Here is a 23,844-nt window from a genome sequence, read left to right as displayed (position 1 = left end):
ATAGTCAATATCTATTAATATAGGATTAATAACAGTACGAGAGGTTAGGAATGATTGTAATGAAACTGCATACCACACAACACCCTTCATACCCATGATTTACAGCAGGCTATATGACACAGTTGTATGGTTAATAAGTGCTACCAAATTGGTCAAAGGTCAATAACATAACTAGTGATGACATGAATTGATTTATGCATTGCATTCTGTAGTTTTAAGAGTAAAACTTGTGTGCAATTTAAAAAGAAACTAACCTAGCTTCCTTTGTATTTCTTGCTGAGTTTAAACATAAAAGTGCCATAATCCATCTATGGCACATATGTTAAACTGACAGCGACTCTTAAAATAAATCAGTTGCTCCATTCCCATCCCCACCCCTCAGGATACAGATTAATAAATCCCAATGGATTATTGTTTGTTAGATGAGAAGAGATTAGATTAGTAGCATTACTAAAGATAAATTTCTTTGTACTTTCTGGATGGAGGATATGTGGGACAAGTGGGTGTAATAGATAAGGAGTCATTATCATTGGTTTTGTGACATTAAACAAAAAAAAAATTGTTCCTTTTCAAATGGTACAATATATACTGAGTCAGTTGGGGGTGGGGGGAAAAAACAAAATCAAAATGAATTAGTTCTGTAGCCTTTTCCTGCCCTCGAAAGATTGCAAAGAACTTTAATTACGATCAGCCTTTCAGAGTTCCAGCCTTTCTATCCTGTTTGGCTTCATGTTAGTTGGGTATTTGTCCCTTGGACACTATCTTCATCCTTTGCTTGCATTGTCACTATGCACACCATAATGCAATTTTCTCTTCATTTAAGGCTTGCTTCCCCAAGCATAATGACTTGTGCTGTGCAGTTTTTCCAGGCACCTGCAAACCACAGCACCTTGTACAAGTGCAAGTCTCAGAGTTTAAATAGCTAATAGGTAATACAAGTTTCTCTACTGAACCTTGAAAGCTAACATTTTTCTTATTTGAGGCAGAACAATTAAAATCTACATCTTTAATTCCTTTTCAGTAAGCATACTACTAAGCACCAATACTATCAGTATTTCACAGCACCTTCAAAAAGCAGGAGAGTCTACAAAGTGACTCACCCTCATTTTAAATGACTTTCACAAGAAATGTTCAATCTCTATTTACCCCAAAAGGTTTGGTACCATTTTCTTTAAGTGTTCACACTTACTGAATATACATACACAGAAACCAAGACAGAATCAGTTGCTCAAATAACAACAGTATCTTGACAGAAATATAAAAGTGGGAAAAACTGCTATTTTGCTTTAACATTTCCTCAGTCCAATACTGCTGTAAAGTGAGGGATAAACCAAGGTAGTCTACACAGCAAATGCACAGAGGTGCTAATGTGGTGTGGATTAAAGTTAAAATTTCAATTAACTATTTGAAAATAGCCACCCTGTAAATAAAAGTCCAGGCTTTGGCATACTGGCACAGCTAATAGAGCTGTTGTCTTACAGCTCCATTGGCCCGGGTTCAATCCTGATATCTGGTGCTGTTTGTGACTACTTATGTTCTATTTGTGACCACCTGGGTTTCCTCTAGGACCTTCAGCTTCCTCCCACATCCTAAAAAAAAATGTGAATGTTGATAGGGACAATTTACAGTGGCCAATTACCCTAGTGTAGATGATTGGAAGAGTCTGCAAAACAAAATGGGGTTTGCAGGGGAGTTAATGGGAAAATGAGGAATACAAAATGGGTGGGGGTAGGACTAATGCAAAAAAAAAGGATCCTTTGTGGTCAGCACTGACCTTAGTGGGCTGAAGGACCTGCTTCTGTGCTCTATTTACAACAGGATTTCTATTGTCAAGGAGTGGGCATGGGAAACTATTGTAAATAGCCTGATTACTACTTAATGACTGCATATGGGTTAATTTAAGATATTTACATTTAAGATATTTATTAGTCACATGTACATCAAGACAGTGAAACACATCTGAGTTACTGAGAATGTGCTGGGGGCAGCCCTCAAGTGTTGCCACTCTTTCAGCACCAACATAGCAGGCCCACAGCTCCTAACCTGTAGGTCTTTGGAATGTGGGAGGAACCCAGAACAACCAGAGGAAACCCATGCAGACATGGGGAGAATGAACAAACACCTTACAGACAGCAGTGGGAATTGAACCCAGGTCGTTGGCGCTGTAATAGCGAAGACATACATCAGGAAGAATAAGCATTTAAACTTCAGAGCCACATCTTGGAAAAGGAAGAGGCAAGAAAAATGGTTGTTCACCATTTCCATCTAAAACAACAAACATTCAATCAAAAATCTGGAAGATACAAGCTCCTTTCATTTACCCATCTTGCCAAGCATAGCCTCAAGTTGATACCCATATCCTTGTCCATAATTGACAGAACAATCTTAGTTATTTTAGAGAAAAAATCCTACCAAAGTTTTTAATTATAAGGTAACCAGACATCAGAGGGAAATGAATGGGTTTGAGGAAAAGGTTACAGGAAAATCTAGTAGTGGGATGGGATTGCTCAGAGAGCCAGCACAGACATGGGCAAAATGGCCTCCTTCAATATCATAAGGAGTGTGAAACTCAGTCTACATACAAAGCACAAGATCAGAATTATAGAATTTATTTCTTCACGAAAGATGAACATTATAGGCTTGTTTATGACTTTTGCTTGACAATTGATCTAGACCACATAGAAATGGCCCACAGCACTGACTTATTAAAAATTTAGAAACATTGGAAGAATACCACACTGAACTCAAATTGCTGCCAATCTGGGCCTTGCACACTTCTTGGGATGGCTGGCCAGGTCCATTTAAAACTTGGCATGTCTCTCCCTCCTGATCAAGGTTTTTTTAAAATATATTTTATATTTTATCTATTTAAGGATCTAAGTACTACAGTTGGGACTTGCTCAACCACCTGCAACACATAGCATCCCTCAGCTAATTGGGCATTTAGGGATCCCCTATTCTATATTTTTTGTAGTAAAGGGGAAAACAAAGCTGGATTGAGACCTCCAGAAGGCAACCCGTCAATTTGTTTTTTTGTGGATTCCACCAAGTTTCCAAGATATTCAGTCACTACTCATGAAATAATAATGCAAATCTGTAGAAGCACTTAATGAAAAGTGACAGTAAAAGAATATGGCTCATTGGAATTCTTTTTGGATCAGGAAATGCATCTGGAGTTATTTCTTTTAAATTTAAATATTCTAGTCCAAACAAAGTTTGAAATGAGCCAAATCCTTTGCCATTTTCTCCTGCTGTGCAGAATTCTGTCACTATAAATTTGACAAAAAAATACATTGTGTAATAAATACTTTCAAACCAGAAGTTTCATAAAGGGGCAGATCATTTTTAAAAAATTCAATAGTTTGTTAAACAAATTAGTTTCACATTAACTTAAATTTAAAAGCAATGAAAATTCAGTTAGGCCGAGAGTTCCCAATAACAGGTGCATTTTGGAAATGCTTGGACTAATCTCTCCCAATGTTCCAACATGCATTGCACAGGGAATTATGTCATTCTGAGTGTGCACTGTGGGAAAACACATCGAGAGATGTGTAATCAGAAGCACCCAGATGACTTTCTAGATTGTTGAGAGGGAAGAACAATCTGATCAAATTTCAGTGCAACAATACCTTGGGGTAGTGATTTTTAAATTACATTTTAATTGCTTACAAAATGTATTCAACTTCAGATTTTTTTTCTCTCCACCACAACCACAGTCCTCTTCCCCCCACCAACTGAGTTAAAAGGTGACCGAGTATTTCAGTGTTGCCTTATTTTCACTCCAGAAGTTCAACTACACATCCCTTGGTGCCAAGCATCTGTTGCAATTTCCATCTAATGCTTTTGGAGCAGCAAGGGCAAACTTAATCTGAATGGTCCTGGGAGTACCTGTCTTCACACCACAGTATTGGATGGACATCCATTAAATAAAGTCCTTACTTGTAACAGAAGTTTGATGCTGTATGTCAATAAACTGTTTTTGCCTGCTAAAACATCATTCTATTGCACCCCTTGGGGTACAATTGAACTTTTAGGCAAAACACTTATTCTCCTGCAAAAATGTTGAGGATTTTAGGTGATACATTAGGCAAGTGTATTTTCCCCCACAATGTAGCATGTACATATCCTAATATTGTGGAGTGCACAGGAGATAAACCAGAGATCAGAGTTATACAGCACAGAAAAAGGCCCTTTGGTACATCTCAACTTCAAAGATCAAGTAACCATGTACACCAATCCCATTTTACCCTCTGGCATTCCCCATCGACTCTTCTGCCAATTCTCCTGTCACCACCTGCATTAAAAGGAATTTACAGTAACTATGTACCACCATCTTTGGCAAAGGTGGAGGAAGCACAGCATACAGGGGAAACCCACAGGGCCATGGGGAGAACATTTAAACTCTTCACTTTAGACTACTTTATTCACTATATAAAAAGGTGCCTCAAATGAAAGATGTATTTGAGAGCATTGCAATATACTGTAAATAAAATGCAGTTTCTGTATAGATTTTGCTTTTAAATCCCAGAAGACAGAAATAGGAACAAATTGAATTATTTGCAGGATTTCATGTACACTTAGGTTGATAAAGTCCCAGGTAACAGGGTGAAATAAAAACTGCAGAGAGTATTACCAGTCATTACAGTACAAATTAGGATGTAGAAACAAACTAATAGATTGATGGTTTTACTGACAGTCTTCAACTTCCAACATTTAAACTTAAAACAGTATTTTAAACATGTTTGCAAATGTGGAATCACTTTGAAAAAGGCTAGTCATAATAGATTATAAATCTCAAAAACATTTGAAACCAGAATAAATTCAGAGAATCAAATCCAACTGTTCCAGAAACTTCCCATAAAGCAAAGAAAAAAAAGTTAGGAGGAAAAAAGATTTAAAGAGGCACATCTGCCACGAATCATTTTCAACTGGTTTTCCTTAAGCAGCAGCTCTTAGCAACAATGTTAAATGCACAGTTTTGGACAATAACCACAGGTGCACATTAATGGGTTTGGTGCAGAACAAATTTCATAGGATACATGGCTCTCCTTGCTTTGTGCAAATCAAAAGCCTTCATGCAGTCTTAATTTGCTATTGCAATACCTTCCCAAAATATCTATATCAATTTCCAGTGTTCACACTCAATGTTGTTTTTGAATTATAGTAATCTGTCCCCTATTTACATTTCCTATCTTCTGAAAGAAAAACTCCCGTTCTTCTGCCTTCACCTGTATTTACAAATAAACTTGTTTTCATCAAGAGTCATGCAGCCTATTCAAAATATGCACATTGTTTCAAAAATAGGAGCCAGCTGTGGAGTTGACTTGCATGAGATATGATAAAAGAAAATTAAGTGGATGTGTTGTGTTATCAATAACTTCAAAGCAGAACTTTAATCAGCCATTTATCTCCCTCTCAACCTCTCCTGAAATCAGTGAAATGCTCAGAAGTACAATTTTAATTGCTTCATTTTTCAGTGTTCCAATTTTAGTGGTATTGCAGAATCCTCCTGCATCCATGCACTTCCAGTGGGCAGTATTAACCAAAATTTTCTTTCCAATCTCAATTTGCTTTATAAAAGCAACCTTTTATAATTAGAGATTCATTAAATAAGAGCAATACAGAGACTAATTTGAGATCTGTAGCAGTGCATACAATTTGATTATACACAATATAAAATTATTAATATATTAACAATACATTCAATGTGTGTGTAATTTTTCCCAAGTCATCTGGAATCATTGAGCTTTTGGGTCTTGTATCACCATTTCATTCTTTGGCAGACACTTTTGATCACAAGGGCTGTTTGTGCAGATACGTGGGCTCAATAGGCTTGAAGAAAATAAACTTCCCAAGGTATAACAAACAAAAGTTCAGGTTGAATTTTAAGACATCGGTGACAAAGGAAATTGTTCCCAAAGTAGGAATGAAGAGAAATATCTTAAAAATACACTGAGAGAAGGAAGGAATAACAGCTACCTTCTTGTGGAAAAAGGAAAATTGTCATAATTGGTTTGAAGGTAGCATGACAAACTCACATCATAAGAACATTGAGAGATACTATCACATTTCTTCACTGCAAGCGACACTGACATAAATAAATGAGGTCTATCCTAATCAATATGATTGTTATCAGAGGCAAGTTTGACTTGAGAACTAAAAAAAAAATCACCCAAGCAGTGGAATTGGCAAGTAAAGACATACAGGATTTGCAAGTGAGACCAGCTGTTCCATGGGACCAGAAACGTGGCAAAGCACACTGTTCTGAAACAAATTGAACATAGTTCTAAGTTAAATAGAAGGCCATTACCACTGGTGGGGGGGGGGGGGGGGGGGGGGGGGGGGGGGGGGGGAAGAGGGGGACAAAGAATGCATTTAGGAGGTTACATCAGCAGAGCTTGAAGGAATAAGCAAAAAGTTGAACAAAGTAAAAAGCACTCAAGATTTCTGCTTTCTACCATTCTCACCATGTAAAAGAAGTGAAAACTAACAGAGGTAGAGGTAATGTTGACTGTTTAATGAAAAAGGGTCCAACTTAATTGCAGAATTACTGATAGTCTTTAAAAGTGAATGACAGAAGTGATATTTGAGTGTAACACTGTACAGCATTATACTGATGAACCAGACTGAACATACAGCTGGATGGACAGAAATAAAAAAGCCTTTTATTCAGTTAAATCTGTCAACCCATAAGCAGTGAAGTAGTTGGGATCACTGATGTAACAATATCAAAGACAGCTTAAAACATTACCTCTAATATTCTTTGAAGGCTCTGGACCCAACTTTTTAGAGAGAGGATGGCCAAAGGAAGTTCTCCTGGATTTATTTCATGTTAAGATGGACGAGGGTAGAACATGAGGTGCTCAGAAGGCAGATTTTCAAAAATCAACTAGGCAGGTTGAAGAGCATCTGAACCAAAATTCACATTGATCATGATGCTCTACCATACTTCAAGCAAAGGTTTTGCAATGAAACCTAAACTGGAGACAAAGTCAAGCTTTTCAAATTAAGAGGCTGTTAAACCATTTGAATAGACAGCACCTATTTTGCCAGTATTAAAGCATAATGCATCATTAGGATTTGTGAACATTACAAGCCAACTGTGAATGGGGTCTTGTCCTTGGAACAGTATCCCAGTCCTTGAAATGAAAGACTTATTTACAGTTTTGCAGCAGTTCATCAAGTTAGATACAGGTCATGCATACTAAGAGTTTGAGGATCAGTCCAAGTTTTTGGTTGTCAACATACACAAGGGCTTGTTCACATGTAGAACACTAGTCTTCAGTTTTATCTGCACCTGCCATTTTTCAGGGAAAGATGAGGGGTTATGCAGGGCATTTCCAGGATTGCTGGGTCTCCAGAGATGAACACCTGCAGAATCCAGAAGTGTTGAGCAGACTGGAAAAGGCAGGCGCAAATTAAAAGGCAGGAGAAATAAAAAGTGTACCTCCTTGAAGTTTAAAGCACAGTACTTGGACACAAGGAACACAGTCAGTGCAAAGAAGATAAAAGCCATTACTAAAGCTCCAGCCCCAACACGTTTAACCGAGTTGAAGGCATATCTGGGATTAATGAATGGTTAATTTTTGCAGATCCAACAACACTTTGCTCCATCACAATTTCTGCAAAAGAATAAGTGGAGGTGGATTAACATTGAGGCTTTTGTGTACTCCAAAGAATTGCTTTAGTCTGCTGATATGCTATTCAGCTACTCCACAGCTAGAGAGTTAATCTAGTGACACCTTGCCATTTGGCATTGGTGCTGTGTTGTCCCAATATATAGAAGATGATTCTGCAGAGGCAGTAGGATTTATGTCCAGAACACCAACAACAGCATAGAAAAAGGGTAGGTAAAGGTCTAGCCATCAAACTTGATGGATAGAAGCTCCATCTGGATATTTATTCAGATCACAACAACCCATATTCCCTCCTGATTTATCTTTTTTGTGAAAAGTCAGTGATTGAAATGATTTCCCCATGTTCAAAGTTGGGCTTTTGATCTTGATGACAGCATAGTGAGGAGTACAGACACTGTTCTCTGTGACAAAGGAGGAGTCCCAAAGGATGTGTAATCTACCTAGAACTAGGTTAAGGGCACATCTTCTGGCCCAAAGATAAACTTGAAGTAGGAAGGGGAGGATCTGGCTGTCATTAGTCTCTGTAGACCATGACATAGGTTGGACTAGGAAGGAGGCTCCGCTAAGGGATGAGGAGTACAGGAGAAATTGAAAAACAGAACCACAAGGGTGATAAACTCTTGATTATTACCCAAGCCATGTGCAAAGTGTAAATAGGATTAAAGACAAATGTGTGGCTCAAAAAAAGTGTAGTAGAGATGGGTTCCATTCATAGTACTGGGGAAGGAGAGACTAGTGCTTCCACTGGGATGGGCTTAACACTGGTCCTGGAATGATTCAGATGAAGGTTATAGACGGAGCTTTAAACTAATTAGAGGGGGAGAGCTCCAAGAATGAGACATTTAATAGATCAAGAAGAAATGAGAGCATGGTAGCACAGGATAGTGAAGGGGAAATTGACAGGTGTGTCAGAATATGTTAACAAAAGTATGCAGCACAGAGCAAATAGAGATAGTTTAAAAACTATAAAGAGAAAATCAAAGTCTTTACTTGCAATAAGATAGATGAGATGGCAGCACATATAGCAACAAACAAGCAATATTTAATAGCTACTACAGAGACATGGTTGCAGGGAAGGACAGAATGCTCAGTATTAGGTTCTGTGTCCAGTTCTGGTCGCCTCATTATAGGAAGGATGTGGAGGTGTTCGAAAGGGTGCAGAGGAGATTTACCAGGATGCTGCCTGGATTAGAGAGAATGGATTTGAGGAGAGACTAAAGGAGCTAGGGCTTTACTCTTTGGAGAGATGGATGAGAGGAGACATGATAGAGGTATACAAAAATATTAAGAGGAATAGATAGAGTGGACAGCAAGCACCTCTTTCCCAGGGCAGCAACGCTCAAAACAAGAGGACATGGTTTTAAGGTAATTGGGGTGGGGTGGGGGGTAGGTGAGAAGTTCAAGGGAGATGTCAGAGGGAAATTTTTCACCCAGAGAGTGGTTGGTGCATGGAATGCACTGCCTGGGGTGGTGGTGGAGGCTGATACATTGGACAAGTTCAAGAGATTGTTAGACAGGCATATGGAGGAATTTAAGATAGAGGGATATGTGGGAGGAAGGGGTTAGATAGTCTTAGGTGTGGTTTGAAGGGCAGCACAACATGGTGGGCCGAAGGGCCTGTATTGTTCTATGGTTCTATACCAGGTTTATATGATGTTCCAAATGAACAGGACAAAGGGAAAGGAAGCAGGGTAGTGTTGTTAATCAAGGTATCTGAGTGGTGTTGAGTTGTGATAGAGGCACAGAAATTGGTTTGGGTTAAAATCATGAACAGCAGGTGAAAGACACTAGCATGATTAGCCTATAGGCCATTCAATGTGACTTATCGATAGGATGAAGCATAAATAGGGAAATATCGCAGGCATGTTTCAAGTGAACTGCAGTCGTCATGGGAGATTTTAAACATATTGATTGGATGAACCAAACTGGTAAGGATATTTATAAAAGAACTTAAGTTAGGGATTGCTTCTTATAACAGAATATTAAGGAACTTATTTAAGAAAAGGCCATTTTAGATTTAGTCATATGTAATGAGGAAGGATTAATGAGAGATCATGTGGTTAAACAATCTTTGGAAGCAACCACAATATGATGCAGTCTGAGGGCAGACACTACAGGACCAAAACCACCATCTTCAACTTAAATAAGGGCACGTGATAGCATGAAGGTGAAGTTGTCCAAGGTGGACAGGTTAGTAAATAAACAGTGGCAGATATTCAAATAACTGGACGATAAAATTTAGCAGAAATATCTCAATTAGAAAGAGGGATTCCGTGAGAAAGAGGCACAATCTATGAGCAACAAAGGAAGTCAAATTTAAAAATAGGGCATACAAAGCAGCAGGTGGTAGGCTGGAGGATTGGGAAATTAAGGATCCAAGAGCAAAAGCTCAAGTTCTCTCTCAAAATCAATTTTCTCCCTTGTGTGTAATATCAAAACAAATAGTAAGCGTTTCTATGGATATATAAACAGGAAAGCAGCAGCTAAAGTAGGTATGGAACCTCTGGAGAACAAGGCTGGCAAATTAAGAAACAGTAAATACATTAAATCAATTTTTTGTGTCAGTCTTCACCATGGCAGGCACCTCAAGATAACAAATGGACTAATTTCACTATCATGAAAAGACTTTATTCCAATCACGAGAAATTATTAGAGAAGCTCACAGGGCTAAATACAGACAAATTTTTAAGGACCTGATGGCCTGTACTTGGGGTTTTTGAAGGAGGAAGCTGTAGAGATAGTGGACCCTTTCTCAATTCCAGGAGTGTATCAGAAGATCAGAAAACAGCCAATGTGACTTCCTTGTTCAAAAAGGAAGACAATACAGGTAGATTGAATAACTGAGCAAAAACCTGGCAAATGGAATTTAATATGGGGAAGGTCAGAGAACACACACCAGTCTTCATTGAGGAGTCAGCAGTGGAAAGGGTGAGCAGCTTCAAGTTCCTGGGTGTCAACATTTCAGAGGATCTATCCTGGCCTGACACATTGATGCAATCACAAAAATGGCACACCAACAGCTCTGCTTTGTTGGGGAGTTTGAGGAGATTTGGTATGTCACTAAAGGCTCTTACAAAATTTCTATACATGTACAGTGGAGACCATGACTGGTTGTATCACAGCCTGGTATAGAGCCTCCAATGCACAGGATCATAAGAGGCTGCAGAATGTTATAGACTCAGCCAGCTCCATAACAGGCACAACCTTCCCCATCACTGAGGACATCTTCAAGAGGCAATGCCATCTATCATTAAGGACCCTCACCATCCGGGACACACCCTCTTCTCATTACTACCATCAGGGAGGCGATACAGGAGCCTGAAGACCCATATTCAACAATTCAGGAACAGCTTCTTCCCCTCCATCAGATTGCTGAACAATCCACGAACACTACCTCAATTTTTTTGTTGCACTGTTTTTGTAATTTATAGATGTCTTTGCACTGTACTGCAAAACAAGAAATTTTATTACATATGTCAGTGATAATAAATTTTATTCCGATTCCGACCCAATATGGTCTCTGACAATGAGCAATGCAACCAGGAAAAAAGATGCAACTGCTTCTGCTCCCTTGTAATCTTGGGTGTACCTTAAACAGCCATGGAGTATACCTTGTTGATTGTGCTGAACCTTACCTAGGGATGAAGTTACTGCTGATAAGTGGTCATTTGAAGTTATTGGACATGTATCCAATGTATACTTTATGTCAAATACTGCAATTGAAAAGCTTCAGATAAAATTTCAGCATATGTATTACCTCATGTTAGTATCAGGCAATGGAAGCTGTTTCATGAGTGCAGAATGTAATGGCGTAAATCATGTGACATCACCCCCATTTCCCATTTCATGTTTCTAATGAATTAGAGCTGTTCCCATTTTTAAAGGAGGAATCCAGAAAATGTAAGGAGGCAGCATTACTGCAGCCTACAACTAGATGATCTCCTGCATTGTCACTTGTGGCAAGGAAATAGAAGGCCAACTTTAGATCATCATTCCCAATGTGAAAACCAAACTACAGAACAATTAAAATAAGATATCACAATCCTGGTTTTGCACTTTGGTCCAAAACTGAAGTTGCAAGCATATGCGTCATCTCCAGATATAAAACTCCAGATTGGTTGAGAAGGGTACAGGACCATTGTCAAATCTGGCCAGTTTATTCACCAGAATGTAGACTGAATACAAGGATTACTGGATTACCACAGGTCTCAAGGTATCTTCAGGAGACTGCTGGGTCTTGGTCTGATTGTATACAATTAGGGGGTTGTTCTGAGGAACTACTAGAAACATTCTGAGATAGCTGGATTACTTTGGAAAGTCAGAAGGGGAACTGAGAAAGCATCTGTTTTGCCTCAAGTCAAGGTCAGGTAGTCTACCAGAGAAAGGAAGTCTCCAGTCTCCACTGCCCAAGCTAATTCAAAGTCTTTGTAAAGTAATGTTGAATTAGCTTAGGCAGTGGAAAAAGAATATCAGATGTTGTAATATTATATACAATTGAGTGTATTGTTTATAGTTGTTCAAGTCAGCAGGGGTCATGGTGCTTCTGGGCTTATTTTATATCATGGTTTTGTTCTTTGGCAGATTCCATTTTGATTGATCTCTGCAAGGGTTGTGTTTGCAGACATCACACTCAGCAAACTTGAAGCACAGAATTCAGTCTCTACCTCTTCTTGCATGTTAAGACCAACAGAATTGTTAGTGTGCATTGCCCAGTATTCCCTCTTGCCATGCATTTTCTTGGCATTCCAGTGATTTGTGTCAATATTAAAACTAAAGCCATTGCATCTTTTTGTTGTTGGTTTTGAACAAAGCATGGAAATACATCAGAAAATAGTTTGATTTCAGACAATGTTTGCATTGTTTTTAAATTGTGGATCCTGATTCTGCATTTGGCAGAAACTCCATGACCAGGTCAGTGGCAATGTCAAATGAAGCAACTCAAGATATTGAGTAGCTTTGAAAGTGAATGTTGGTAGCTCAATTTCATTTTCAAGTATAATTGGTTGGATAGTGCTTGACCCAAACCATCGCCTGTGCCTGCCCACAAAGCCAAATTAACCTTTCAAGACCTTACAAGTCAAATCAAGCTCCAGGTCTTAATACCATGGTCTTCTCTCAAGCTAGAGTGATCTGTAAGCAGTCACTAGACCTTGGCAGTGGATCCCGATGTCCCACCCCACACTCCAATCACTTTTTGACTACTCACTGCTATTAAGAGACCTTAGCTACTTTTAAATGTAGTCTGTGTTCAGAGGAGGATTTAAATATAGTTCCAAAGGATTTACATTAAAAACAAAGTTTAAAAAAGGTAATTTTTGTTTAAATGAATTATTAAAAACCAAGTCAAATTAATCTAGTTTAGTTCAATGTACCATCATGTCATGAAGCAGAGGTGCCAGATTCATAGTGTATTTAATCTCCTAAATTCAGCGTGACTGAAGACTGCCCTTGGAAACAGTACAAAAATCTCAGTGGAGTGGCAGGTTAGGTGTACAAGGATCAGACAAACTACATGTTAATCAATTCCAAAATGTAATATACAGAGCCACGAAGAGCACCTTCCCATCAATTATGTCAAAAGCCAACACATTTCAGCCCATTATATTCTCAACTGGCATCAAAATTATGAAGTAGCAAAAATTGAAAAGTGAGCAGGTGCCCATACCTATAATTAACAAAATGTAATCAGAGGAGGAGCTAGGGATCTACAATTACTAGCCTGAAGTTTTCTTAGCCATAGTAATTAGTCTGACTCCCAAGATGTGCATTGTTTCAAAAGAATAACTTCTACACAATTAGAGTAAAATTCTTAATCTGGCATATTGGGTCTTTAGTGGTGCAGGACTAAGGTTTTCTGGGCCAGCAGATTGTTATTTTGTTAATAATCCAATAGATTTCTAATTCACTTTAAAAGATGGTTCACAGCAACACTTTAGTGAACTGGGACAAGTTTAAAGGAAGTACAGGAACTGGAGGCTCCAATAAGTGAAAAATTCAAATGTCACCTTATGAGTCAGATTCTGAAACATTGGGATTTTTAAATGTTTGGTTGGTGGATTAATCAGAGTCTTACTGTAATACCCATGCATGTGTTTTATTCAGCTTGGCATGATGAATTAGAGCTCCACATACATCTCAATATTACAGCCACATATCCTGTAAGCAAACTATACAAGATCAATTAGCTTTTTAAAAGTACATTTCCTACATACGAAAGCATTCTCTGAGTAAAGACTCAAAATATAGATATTTCCAAAAAAAATTGCTGAGGAAGTAAATGCAACAGAAAAGTAGATAGAAGAATCTGAAACAGCATCAAGTACTAAATGAATGTTCCCCATGGGTTAACCCAAATTGCCACAGTGTGAAAGTATTAAACAAGTAAAATCCAGATTCAAGATTTTGTAACTTCACAGCTGGTTACTCAACATAATCAATTTATCCACACTGGACCTGAATCCTGAACCACTCTTCAGTGTCATCAGCCATTAGGTTAATCTCCCTAACAGCTGTTTTTATCCCCAAAACAAATCCTGTTGTGCTTTTCCCTAACCAGTCTAACACATTTTCATCATGCATTATTGTGGTTAAATTATTTAAAATCATTTAACCACAACCACTCACCTCATCACCACCCAAACTACTCACCCCTCCAGAAACTGCTTGACATCAGCTTTCTGGAATTCCCTCACTAAACCATTTATGTTTGCTGCTCCTGCTTTCAGATATCATGCTTTTGAATACACTTGTCATTCACCCCTGCTTGTCATTTCCATTACCCACTGTCCTTGTAGAAAAAGCATTGAACCAATTTAAGGCCACATGTTCTAACTTCCAAGTCAAATGAACAATTAAACATTAAAGTTGCTGTTTCATTAAATAGTTGCATACATAGTAGTATAATGTTAAATCGAAAATTCTTTAAGCACTCAAATCTCCCCAATATAGGAATGTATAAATCCTAGGACAGTAGAGAGAAAGGGAGATTGAACGAGTAATTTATAAAGCTGAAAATCCGAAATACTGAGCAAATAAGTGGTCTTTCCAGACTTATACAGGAAAATGAATTGCATTTTGATTTTACACAAATCCTGCACATTATTTCATCTTGTAATAAAATAAACTTGTTTTCCTCAAAAACAGAAATGCCAGAGATATTCAGTGGTCAGATAATTCTTTGCCTTCACAGAAGACATCATTTCAAGCCATCAGAACTGGTAAAGATATGAAAAAAAAAGGATGTTTTAAGTTGCAGAGAGGGAGGGGAGGGGGAAAACATCAGACAGCAAACTGCTTGGGTTTATGAAAACAGCTATATGGCAGTAGAGAATACACCCAGTCACAATTACCACAGGCCTAGGCACTCCTACTCTAATGGAAGTTCTCAATGTCTAAATAAGCTGCAGAAAACAAACGTGCTGAACACAGTAATCGACTAGGTTGAAGTTTTAATGTGTTACTCTGTAAAATAACAATTACACAATTTAAAATTGCTTGAGAGGCATAATTTGATATATGATTCAGCTCGGATCTACAGAACATGTAATAATACTTACCCAAAAGGATTCCAAGCTTCCAATTGAATGGTTACTGTGACAATTTGTAGTTAGTGGCTTTCCTTCCTTGCATTTCTGAATTTAAGGGTGTAATCATGGCCAGGCATTAGTTGACACTACAGTTTTGACAAAATTGACACACTAGAAATGTATTCCAAAAGACGAGTCCTCATATTTAGTTCCTCTGGAGAAAACACTGGAGTGGGTATGATGAAGATTAAAGTCAGATACCTTATTAGTAGGACAGTTTGAGAGGTAGATTGGAGGTATTACTTTTCTTGAAAAGTTATTTTGCTTTAACTAATAACAAGCAATACAAAATTGAAATAAGCTTATAAAATTAGTGTTTTTTGAAAACAGTTTTTGAATTTCAGAGACATTAACTCTGAACAAAGCTGCCTTAGCTTTACTGGCTGCCAAAAAGTTTTGTGAATGGGACCCCATTGCACTGCACTATGAACATTGCACCAAATTCTGGTAAGCAGAGGGACAACAAGATCAGCCTATGCATGTGACATGGGGAAGTGGGACAATAGCAGGCAGATATTCTGGGATGGTAAAATATAGCCCAAGGCTTCAGAGGTAGATGACAAGTAGCAAGTACAAATGTATGCAATGTTATTGAGGTGCAAGTATTTATTCTTTGCTTTGTGATTGAAGGATACAGGATCTGATGTCATTCATAGATCCATAGTATGCTATTTCTATATAGCAATTAGAAAATGTGCTCACATAGTCTAAAAATTTTAATAAACAAATATGCAAACCACAGGATTTCTCACTTCACATTTTATTACAGTACTTTAATCAAATGCACATTAGCCAGAATAATTCATGGCAGTTGATTCTGAAATGATTAAAGAATCTCACCATTGGCCTTGCTTTACAAAAGTCCAAAGAATTCTAATTAAAATGGAACATTTTTCATCCACTTTGATGTTAAAAAATTGCTTAAAAATGTTAAATGCCAATTTTTTCTCCAGAGAAAATGATTTGGAGTGCAAATGAAATCAATTAGAATCATCAAACCAGGGCCTGATTGTATTTCAAAAGGTCTTATTTAAATCCTGCCCGCATCATTCGTTCTGAATAGTTACCCCTGCCCCTCTACTCCACCACCACCAGTCAAGGGGGTCATTCAGTTAACTTAAACAAAAAAAGTTTAATTGTATGTGTATACACACACACATATAATATATAAATATATATATATATATATATATATATATATATATATATATATATAAAAATGAGTGTTGGATAAACTCATCAGGTCAGGCAGCATCTGTGGTAAAGAAAAGTTGGCATTTCAGGTCTGAGACCCTTCATCAGAACTGAAAAAAAATCAAAACTGTTTTGATCCTTGTCCTTAGCTAGATAAGCAACAACTATAGTATGCCCATCAGTTATCAACTCTCCTAAATACTTTACAGCAGTAGTAGAAAAAACTCACTTTTACATTTCAAAATAGATAACATTGGTGATGTATTGTTGTAAACACTTGGGTAGAAAGGAAAGATACTTCCATTTATCACAGTTTTCATATCCCTGCCTTGTTTCAAAGTACTTAACTTTGCAGTCACAGTTAAGTAGATAAATGCCAGTGAATGTGTACAGTTAGGGTCTACAAGCAGCAAATTAAACTAAGTGATTAGTTACCTTGTTTTGGAACGTGGCCAGATAAACGATAGCCAGAGTTCCCTTAAGGGATAAGAACATGTTTGGGATAGGGGAATTTTTGGCAGAGGAAAGCAGTTATCAGAAAGGCTAAATTGTTAACCAATACCTTGACCTAGATCATGCTCCAAAGTTGTGTGGTGGAGCCTAAATTTGTAACTTTGATTCAGAGTTGAAAGGGAGAGTATATGACTCAGAAGGACAATTATATGCTTGACAACAACCACCTCATGAAGTGCCCTCAAAAGCAAGGTACAATTTACATCAATCTATAAAATGTCAATACAGCTGCACTGGGAGAATGGAGTATAGTAAGTGTTGGTACCATTCAACATTCCTGCTGTTACCAAATCTAAGTTGTCATGTGCATTTTAAAAACCCACGAATTACTGCAAACCTATATAAATGGGGCAAGAGAAAGTGCAGAAAGTTATTAAAATTAATTCCCATAGCACTGTGATTCAGTAGTTGGCCAATACATCAGCTTCAAATGTGTGACCACATTCTTATTACCTAAAATCATGGAATTATTATAGTATAGGAGACCACTATTAGGTTCATTATGTTCATGCCAGCTCTTGACAGAACAACTCAAGTCCCACCCCCAGGCTCTGTCTCTGTAGCCTTGCAAATTTCTCTTTTGCCACATACTTTTCCAATTCCCTTGAAGGCCTCAATGGAACCTGCCTCCACCACATCACTGGCTGTGGATTCCACATTTCAACTATATACCACATTGAAAGGTTTTCCCCACACATCATGATTAAATTCTCTTCCCCTATATTTTACACTTGTGGCCTCTAGCCCTTGATCCCTCAACCACAAGCAAGCAGCCTCCCATTATTTATGCTGTTCAGACCCTTCATTTTGTGGACTTGCATCACATCTCCTGTGGTCCTCAACTTGTCTAAAGAAAAAGTACACAAGCCTCACTAATCTATTCCACCCCCCCCCCCCCCCCCCCCCCCCACACACACACACACAAACAGTAATTACTCATTACTAGAGCCATTCTTGGTTAACTTTTTCCAAAGAGGATCCCGTTCTTGGGAAACTTTACTGGACCCTCATTCTTGTGATATAGTGACCAGAAATGAACAGTACTCTGAAGCTGGACAATGTTTTATAATTGTTCAGTGCGCCTTCCTCGTTTTTAAACTCCTTTTATCCTCTTGAGAAATTGTACATGCCTTATTATTCCTGAATCATCATTGTAAATATACTGGGTGACTTGTATTCACATTATCCAAGGGGCAACAGATTCTACACTCAAAAGTCAATCTGATTCATGCACAAGTTAGTGTGCTATAATACTAGACATACACACATTAGATTAATTTCAGGTTTATTATTTTTGAATTTGAATTCTCCAGCTGGTGATGGGATTTGATAGCCTAGACCTCTGGACATTAGTCTACAACTTGGTCTCTACCATTGCTCCCCTTTAGGTGGCAACTTAAGGCTCAGTACCAACACTTCTTTCATTTTGAAAGAATTAAGAGTTTGTGGTAACAAGTTACTGTTTTCTGTGAAGATATTATGAAATTACTTACAAGAGAAATTAACTCCTGCCATTTATTTTTAAAAGCAACATTATGCAATGAACAGGGAGAGCTGTTTGAACAGTGGCATAGTAAGGGAATAATACACACAAGATCTTTTGAATCCTGGAGATGGCCAAGAGGAGAGCAAGACAAACAATTAAATTAGATGGAAGCTAGCCATTTCAGCTGTTCAAAAAAACACTTAAGCATATGACCATTTTCTCCTAAAAAAAAATTTAGAATTTTGACATCAATCAAATGCATAGTGCAGCCATTCAAATAGAGCACTACAGAAAAAAATCAGTACTGCCACGAATGCTTGTGTATTAATCCATGTGCTTTCCCCCCCCCCCCTCACCCTTTAAGCCATCTCTAAATCCAAACCCACCTCTTCCCTAGAGAACAGCTCAGTAAAATCTAGTTACTCCAATCTGCTGCATGGCAATTTAATTCATGATTTGCAAAATTCTCTCTAGTGCCAAAAGATTCTGTCTGTAGCATGGCAAATTAGATAATCAGATGAGGTGGTACCAATACCCTCAATGACTTGCAAATGCAAGAGGATGCCTTTTTGGAAAAGGTGGCAAAAGGCAAAACTACAGTAATTTTTGAATTTGGCACAAGTTGCTACACAAAAACAAATTATGTTTTAAATTATGACCAACGTTCATTGGTTCATGAGAACATTAAGCTAAAACTGTATTTCTAAAAGATGTTCGGAACTAAAGTCACTGACCTGTTAATGGAAAGTGTGAGCTGGTCAGTACAGGCCTTGATCTTGTTTTGTGCATCCAGATGGTTCATATTCTCTGTACTGTCTTCATTGATAGCTACAATGATATCACCAGGGCACAGATTTGCTGAGGATGCCTTGCTGCCAGGAGTAACCTTCAACAAAGAAAAAAGTGTTACAATTTAAATCCACAAAGCAAGCTGGTACCAGACCTCACATGATAAATTCATCCAATTGCCCAGAGTAAGTGTCTGATACTCTAAAGTGGATGAACATTAGTGCATCCCCTTGCACCCAAATATTTAAATATTGGTAAATAGTATTCAAAATTCAATGTTGAAATACATAACTTTGCCTCCTTCGCCATTGCCATTTCCTTGTGCCATTTGCTTTTTCAAGACATTCTGACACAAATTTCATTGCAGGGGCAGCCGAGCAAGAGTTTGGGAAGTTATTACTCAAATCACAAGAACCGTCTTGCATCAAGTGTTTAAAATGACCAAATACAATTAAAAACAAACATTTACAGATGCTGGAAATATGAAACAAAAATAGAAAACACTGTCTAACTTTGAGTATTACCAGTATCTGTGGAAAGAGAATCAGAGTCAACATTTCAGGTCAATGAACCTTCATATAACAGTTTGCCAGCTCTGGTCCACTATTGTTCTCATCTCCTGGTGTGCAATTGAATTAAATGCTACCTAATTGGTCTCATCATGCCATTGCATCGAACAACTTAAAGCCTGGGTGATAATGGGTAGAGCTGGCACTTATACACATCCTGAGAATGAGGTATTACACACAACTTCAAGATAATATCAAGTAGCTGATGCTAAAAGTGAAGAAACCTAAATTGCCTGAGGGAATTGAAAAGTGACCAAATGTGGGCAGGGATAAAGAAATACACTTCTTGTAAATTAATTTACAAATACAGAGAATATTTTTCAGTTAGGTATCAGCTCAGCAGCAGGTTGGTAATTAGATAGTGGTTAAAGCACTGTCATGCAAAGATGGCTTTTAGGAGATTGAGATGGAAGAGATGTAGCAATGTTGACAGGTCATAAGAGCTGCCAGTGATGGCAATTCAGGGGTGGGGATGGAGGGAAACTTCCTTCTGAATTAGAGCTCAAAAGGGCCAGAGGCAGATAGCACTCATTTATAATTCCAATTGCACTCCAGAAATTAAAATAAAAATCTTGGCTGGCACCCCACTGTGTTCTGAAGGAGTACTATACTGTCAATGATGTAATACCTTTTGATAGAGACCAAGTTTCAAGTCCAGTTAATTTTCTCAGCTGGGTATAAGGAGATTACAAGAACTTTTAGATCAAGGAAGTTATCCCTAGTGGGATTGTCAAGGCCTGTATCAAGATGGATTTTCCTTGTGTCAAGAGAAAATTAGCAATCCTTTTAAAGATGAATTTCCCCTCCCAGGGGAACTCAACCTACAGAAAGTTGAGTTCAGGGCCAGGAAAATCTCAAATGTCAGTAGTAGAGAATTGCTGGTTATCTGCCAAATGTAGAAGTAAATAGAAACTTACATTTTGCAGGCTCCTTATAATCTTCCAAATAGGGATTTCCAGAAATCACTAGAGGAATCCTGCACAGTGAAGCACAAACCCCACCTTTTACAAGAAGCCTTGCCCTTGACAACTTTCCAAAAGCACCAGATACCAGCTGGTTAGGTTGAAAGTGTGGCCTAACCAGCTGTCAATGACTAACATTTCACTACATGTTGCTACAGGAGAAGGGAGGTGGAGAGAGGAGGGGGGATTAGAATTGCCAACAATCCACAAGTTCTTATTGAATGGTATACTCCATGTTTAATTTTGAAATTGATTTCCTTGCTTAATATCAATAAGGTCACCCATTTTTCTTGTGCATTTTCCCCAAATCCAAGCACCAGTCCTACAGTGATCAAATAATGGGTTTGCTTGGAGCTAAATAACTCCAGGACATCTACTGTATCTCAGAATTACCAGAGACACGAGAGCCCAAAATTTTATAGTTCACTGTTGAGAACTTAACCTGCCGTGAATCTCATTTAATTGCAACTTACCTTGAAATAATCCTCCCTGCAGCAATTCTTGGAACAGCTGCAATGCTTCCAGTCAAAGATGGAACAACTCCTGCCCACAAACTATCCCTTCTTTGAAAAATGTGCTGGCAGTCCTGATCCCTGATATCCTGATCAATGTGTAGCATCCAAGTAAACTTCCCAAAGCAAACATCCACTACAACATAATTTGTGATTCTTTACTGTGCGCAAACTGGCTGCCCCATAATGCATAAATGATAAGGTTTAATTAACTGGAACCTCGAAAGCCTTAAAATTGAATAATGGTTTTTAATTCTGATCATTGCTTAGATTACCCAAACATCAATTCAATATTGACCGACAAATTCATGCCCAAACTCCAAAATATGATAGCAGCTGTTCAAGATCCACAACCGATGCCAAATAAAATAGCAATTTTATTGAACTGCCCAGAGATGCATTCATGGTTGCAACACAATCTTAAAGATTAGGTGACCATGCAAGTATCATAAGGACTAATTGCAAAACTATCCCAGCTAAGTTACTAAATTAAAAAATGAAACAAAATGGAAGACGTCACTGCAACTGCTGCCATTCTGCACTACCAAAAACAAAATAGAAGCTTAGAAGGCATTTAGTAACTAGATAACACCATGCTTGACATGGTCCTGCAATTTAAAAAAGACAACAGAAACACAATTTGGCACTTAAGTTTCCAGGCCAATAGTAGAGTTCTTTTCTAAAGCAAATTGTAAGCATTGAATACAGCACAGGATGAACTGTGAAGCTAAACAGCCAGTTCTCAGCATATTAAAAGTGAAATCAACTGAGAAAATAAAACTGAAGTGTCTTGGAGTTACAAACCAAAGTTAAGATCAACAATAACGTCTCTGTGGAGCTTCAAGTTAGATATTTGATACACAGCTGTATTTCCACCCTTCCACTCCTTTTGGAAACAAAAACATTTATACAAGCTTTGGAATATAAATTGATTTGTTACTCATACTCGTGGTTTATTTAGAGAAACCCTTCAAAGACTAAATTTAGCTACAAATTTCCATAAATTAACAGCCAAGATAACACTTGTTATTCTGCCAGACTGATATTCCTTAGTTATTCTGCCAGACGATTTCATCTTCCTCTATCTTTTTCTGTAGGCAGCAGAATACATCACACCACTATTTATAGTTCAGAAGAAAGGAGGTACAAAATTATAAATTTTTTTTAAACATGCATCATAGCAATGTGCAGGAACAGTTTATTAAAACAGCCACACCACCCAAATAAAACAGAAAATGCTGGAAATACAGGTCAGTCTGCATCTATGGGAAGAGAAACAGCTAAAATTTCAGTTTGAAGACCCTTCCTCAGAACTGGGCAAAGAAGCTAGTTAAGCTGTAGGAAGGATGAGGGGGAAGGGGTTGGGGACATGACCCGTCTTTGACCTGAGACTAGCTGTTTCTCTTCCCACAGATGCGGCCTGACCTGCTGAATAATTACAGTATTTTCTGTTTCATTTTAGATTTTCAGCATCTGCAGTTGGTTTTTTGATTTTCCGATTTTCCAAAATGAACAACCAGTTTATAGAGTGCTAAACAAAGTGTGACCAGAACCAAGAGCAGGAAATCCGTATGGAAGAATAAAAGTCTAGTCTGAAATGGTAGATTTTAAAAGGACTATCTTTAAAAAAAAAAGGGGGAAAATGTGGAGGGGTGAAGGTGAAGTAATTAGAGCTTGGGGCTCAAACAACTGAAATTATAACCAAGTGTTTAAAATCAGGGAAAAGCAAGGAGGCCAGATTTGGAGAAGCAAAGAAATCATGCAGACTGGAAGAGGATGCAGAGTTGGGGAAATGCCAAGACCATGGAGAAACTCAAAAATATTAATACAAGAGTATTAAAACTGCAATGATGCCAGATCCAACGGCAATAAAAACAGAAGATGCTGGAAATACTCAGCAGTATTTATGGAAAGAGAAGCAAAGTTAACATTTCAGCTCAATGATCTTTGATCAGAAAGAAGAAAACTTGTAAAACAGGCACATTTTATGTTGCAAAGAGAGAGGGTGAACAGAACAAAGTGAATGATGTGATAGGGTGGAAGCAAGAGAGAATGAAGCAAGACAACTTTAGTGCCAGTTTAGAGACCATGGCAAAGGCTTGTTCATCCCAGCTGATAAGAGATGTAACGTTATGAGAACAAAGACAAAGAAAATGCTAGAATTGAGAGATTAAAATCACTACATTTGCTGGAAATCTGAAATAAAAGAATACAGGAAAATCAGGCAAGGCAGGCAGCATCTGTAGAGTGAGAAAATCTGAGTGTACAAGTTCAAGATCTTTCATCAGAATTGGTCAGTTCTAGCAAAGTAAAAAGGCCAAATTCAACCTTGTTAAATAACTAATAGAGGTCAGAGGACTTTAGTACGCTAGAGAGAAAGATGCCATTTCTCAAGCTTGCACTTCATTGAAGGCTAAAAGTTAGAGGTCAAAATGGGAATGGAATGGAAAATTAAAGTGGCAAGCAACAACAAACTCAAGGTCACCCTTACACATTGAATGGCGATGTTGTGCCAAGCAGTCGAATGATCTGTGTTTTGTTTCTCTAATATAGAGCTGATCACATTGTGCACGGGCAATTAAGAATCCAGAGTCAA

General features: G+C 38.0%; 1 protein-coding gene across 1 annotated transcript in view; it reads right to left on the bottom strand.

Moving 5' to 3' along the window:
- LOC127569828 (PDZ and LIM domain protein 4-like) overlaps positions 1–23,844 on the bottom strand; it is a 78,888-nt gene that overhangs the window by 39,976 nt on the left and 15,068 nt on the right. The window contains exon 2 of the mRNA XM_052014774.1: positions 19,151–19,302. Within this exon, the coding sequence (XP_051870734.1) occupies positions 19,151–19,302 (152 nt within the window). The remainder of the gene's footprint in view (positions 1–19,150; positions 19,303–23,844) is intronic.

This window comes from Pristis pectinata, chromosome 4, assembly GCF_009764475.1.
Source record: "Pristis pectinata isolate sPriPec2 chromosome 4, sPriPec2.1.pri, whole genome shotgun sequence".
Taxonomy (NCBI): domain Eukaryota; kingdom Metazoa; phylum Chordata; class Chondrichthyes; order Rhinopristiformes; family Pristidae; genus Pristis; species Pristis pectinata.
This window is presented reverse-complemented; position numbering and strand designations above follow the sequence as displayed.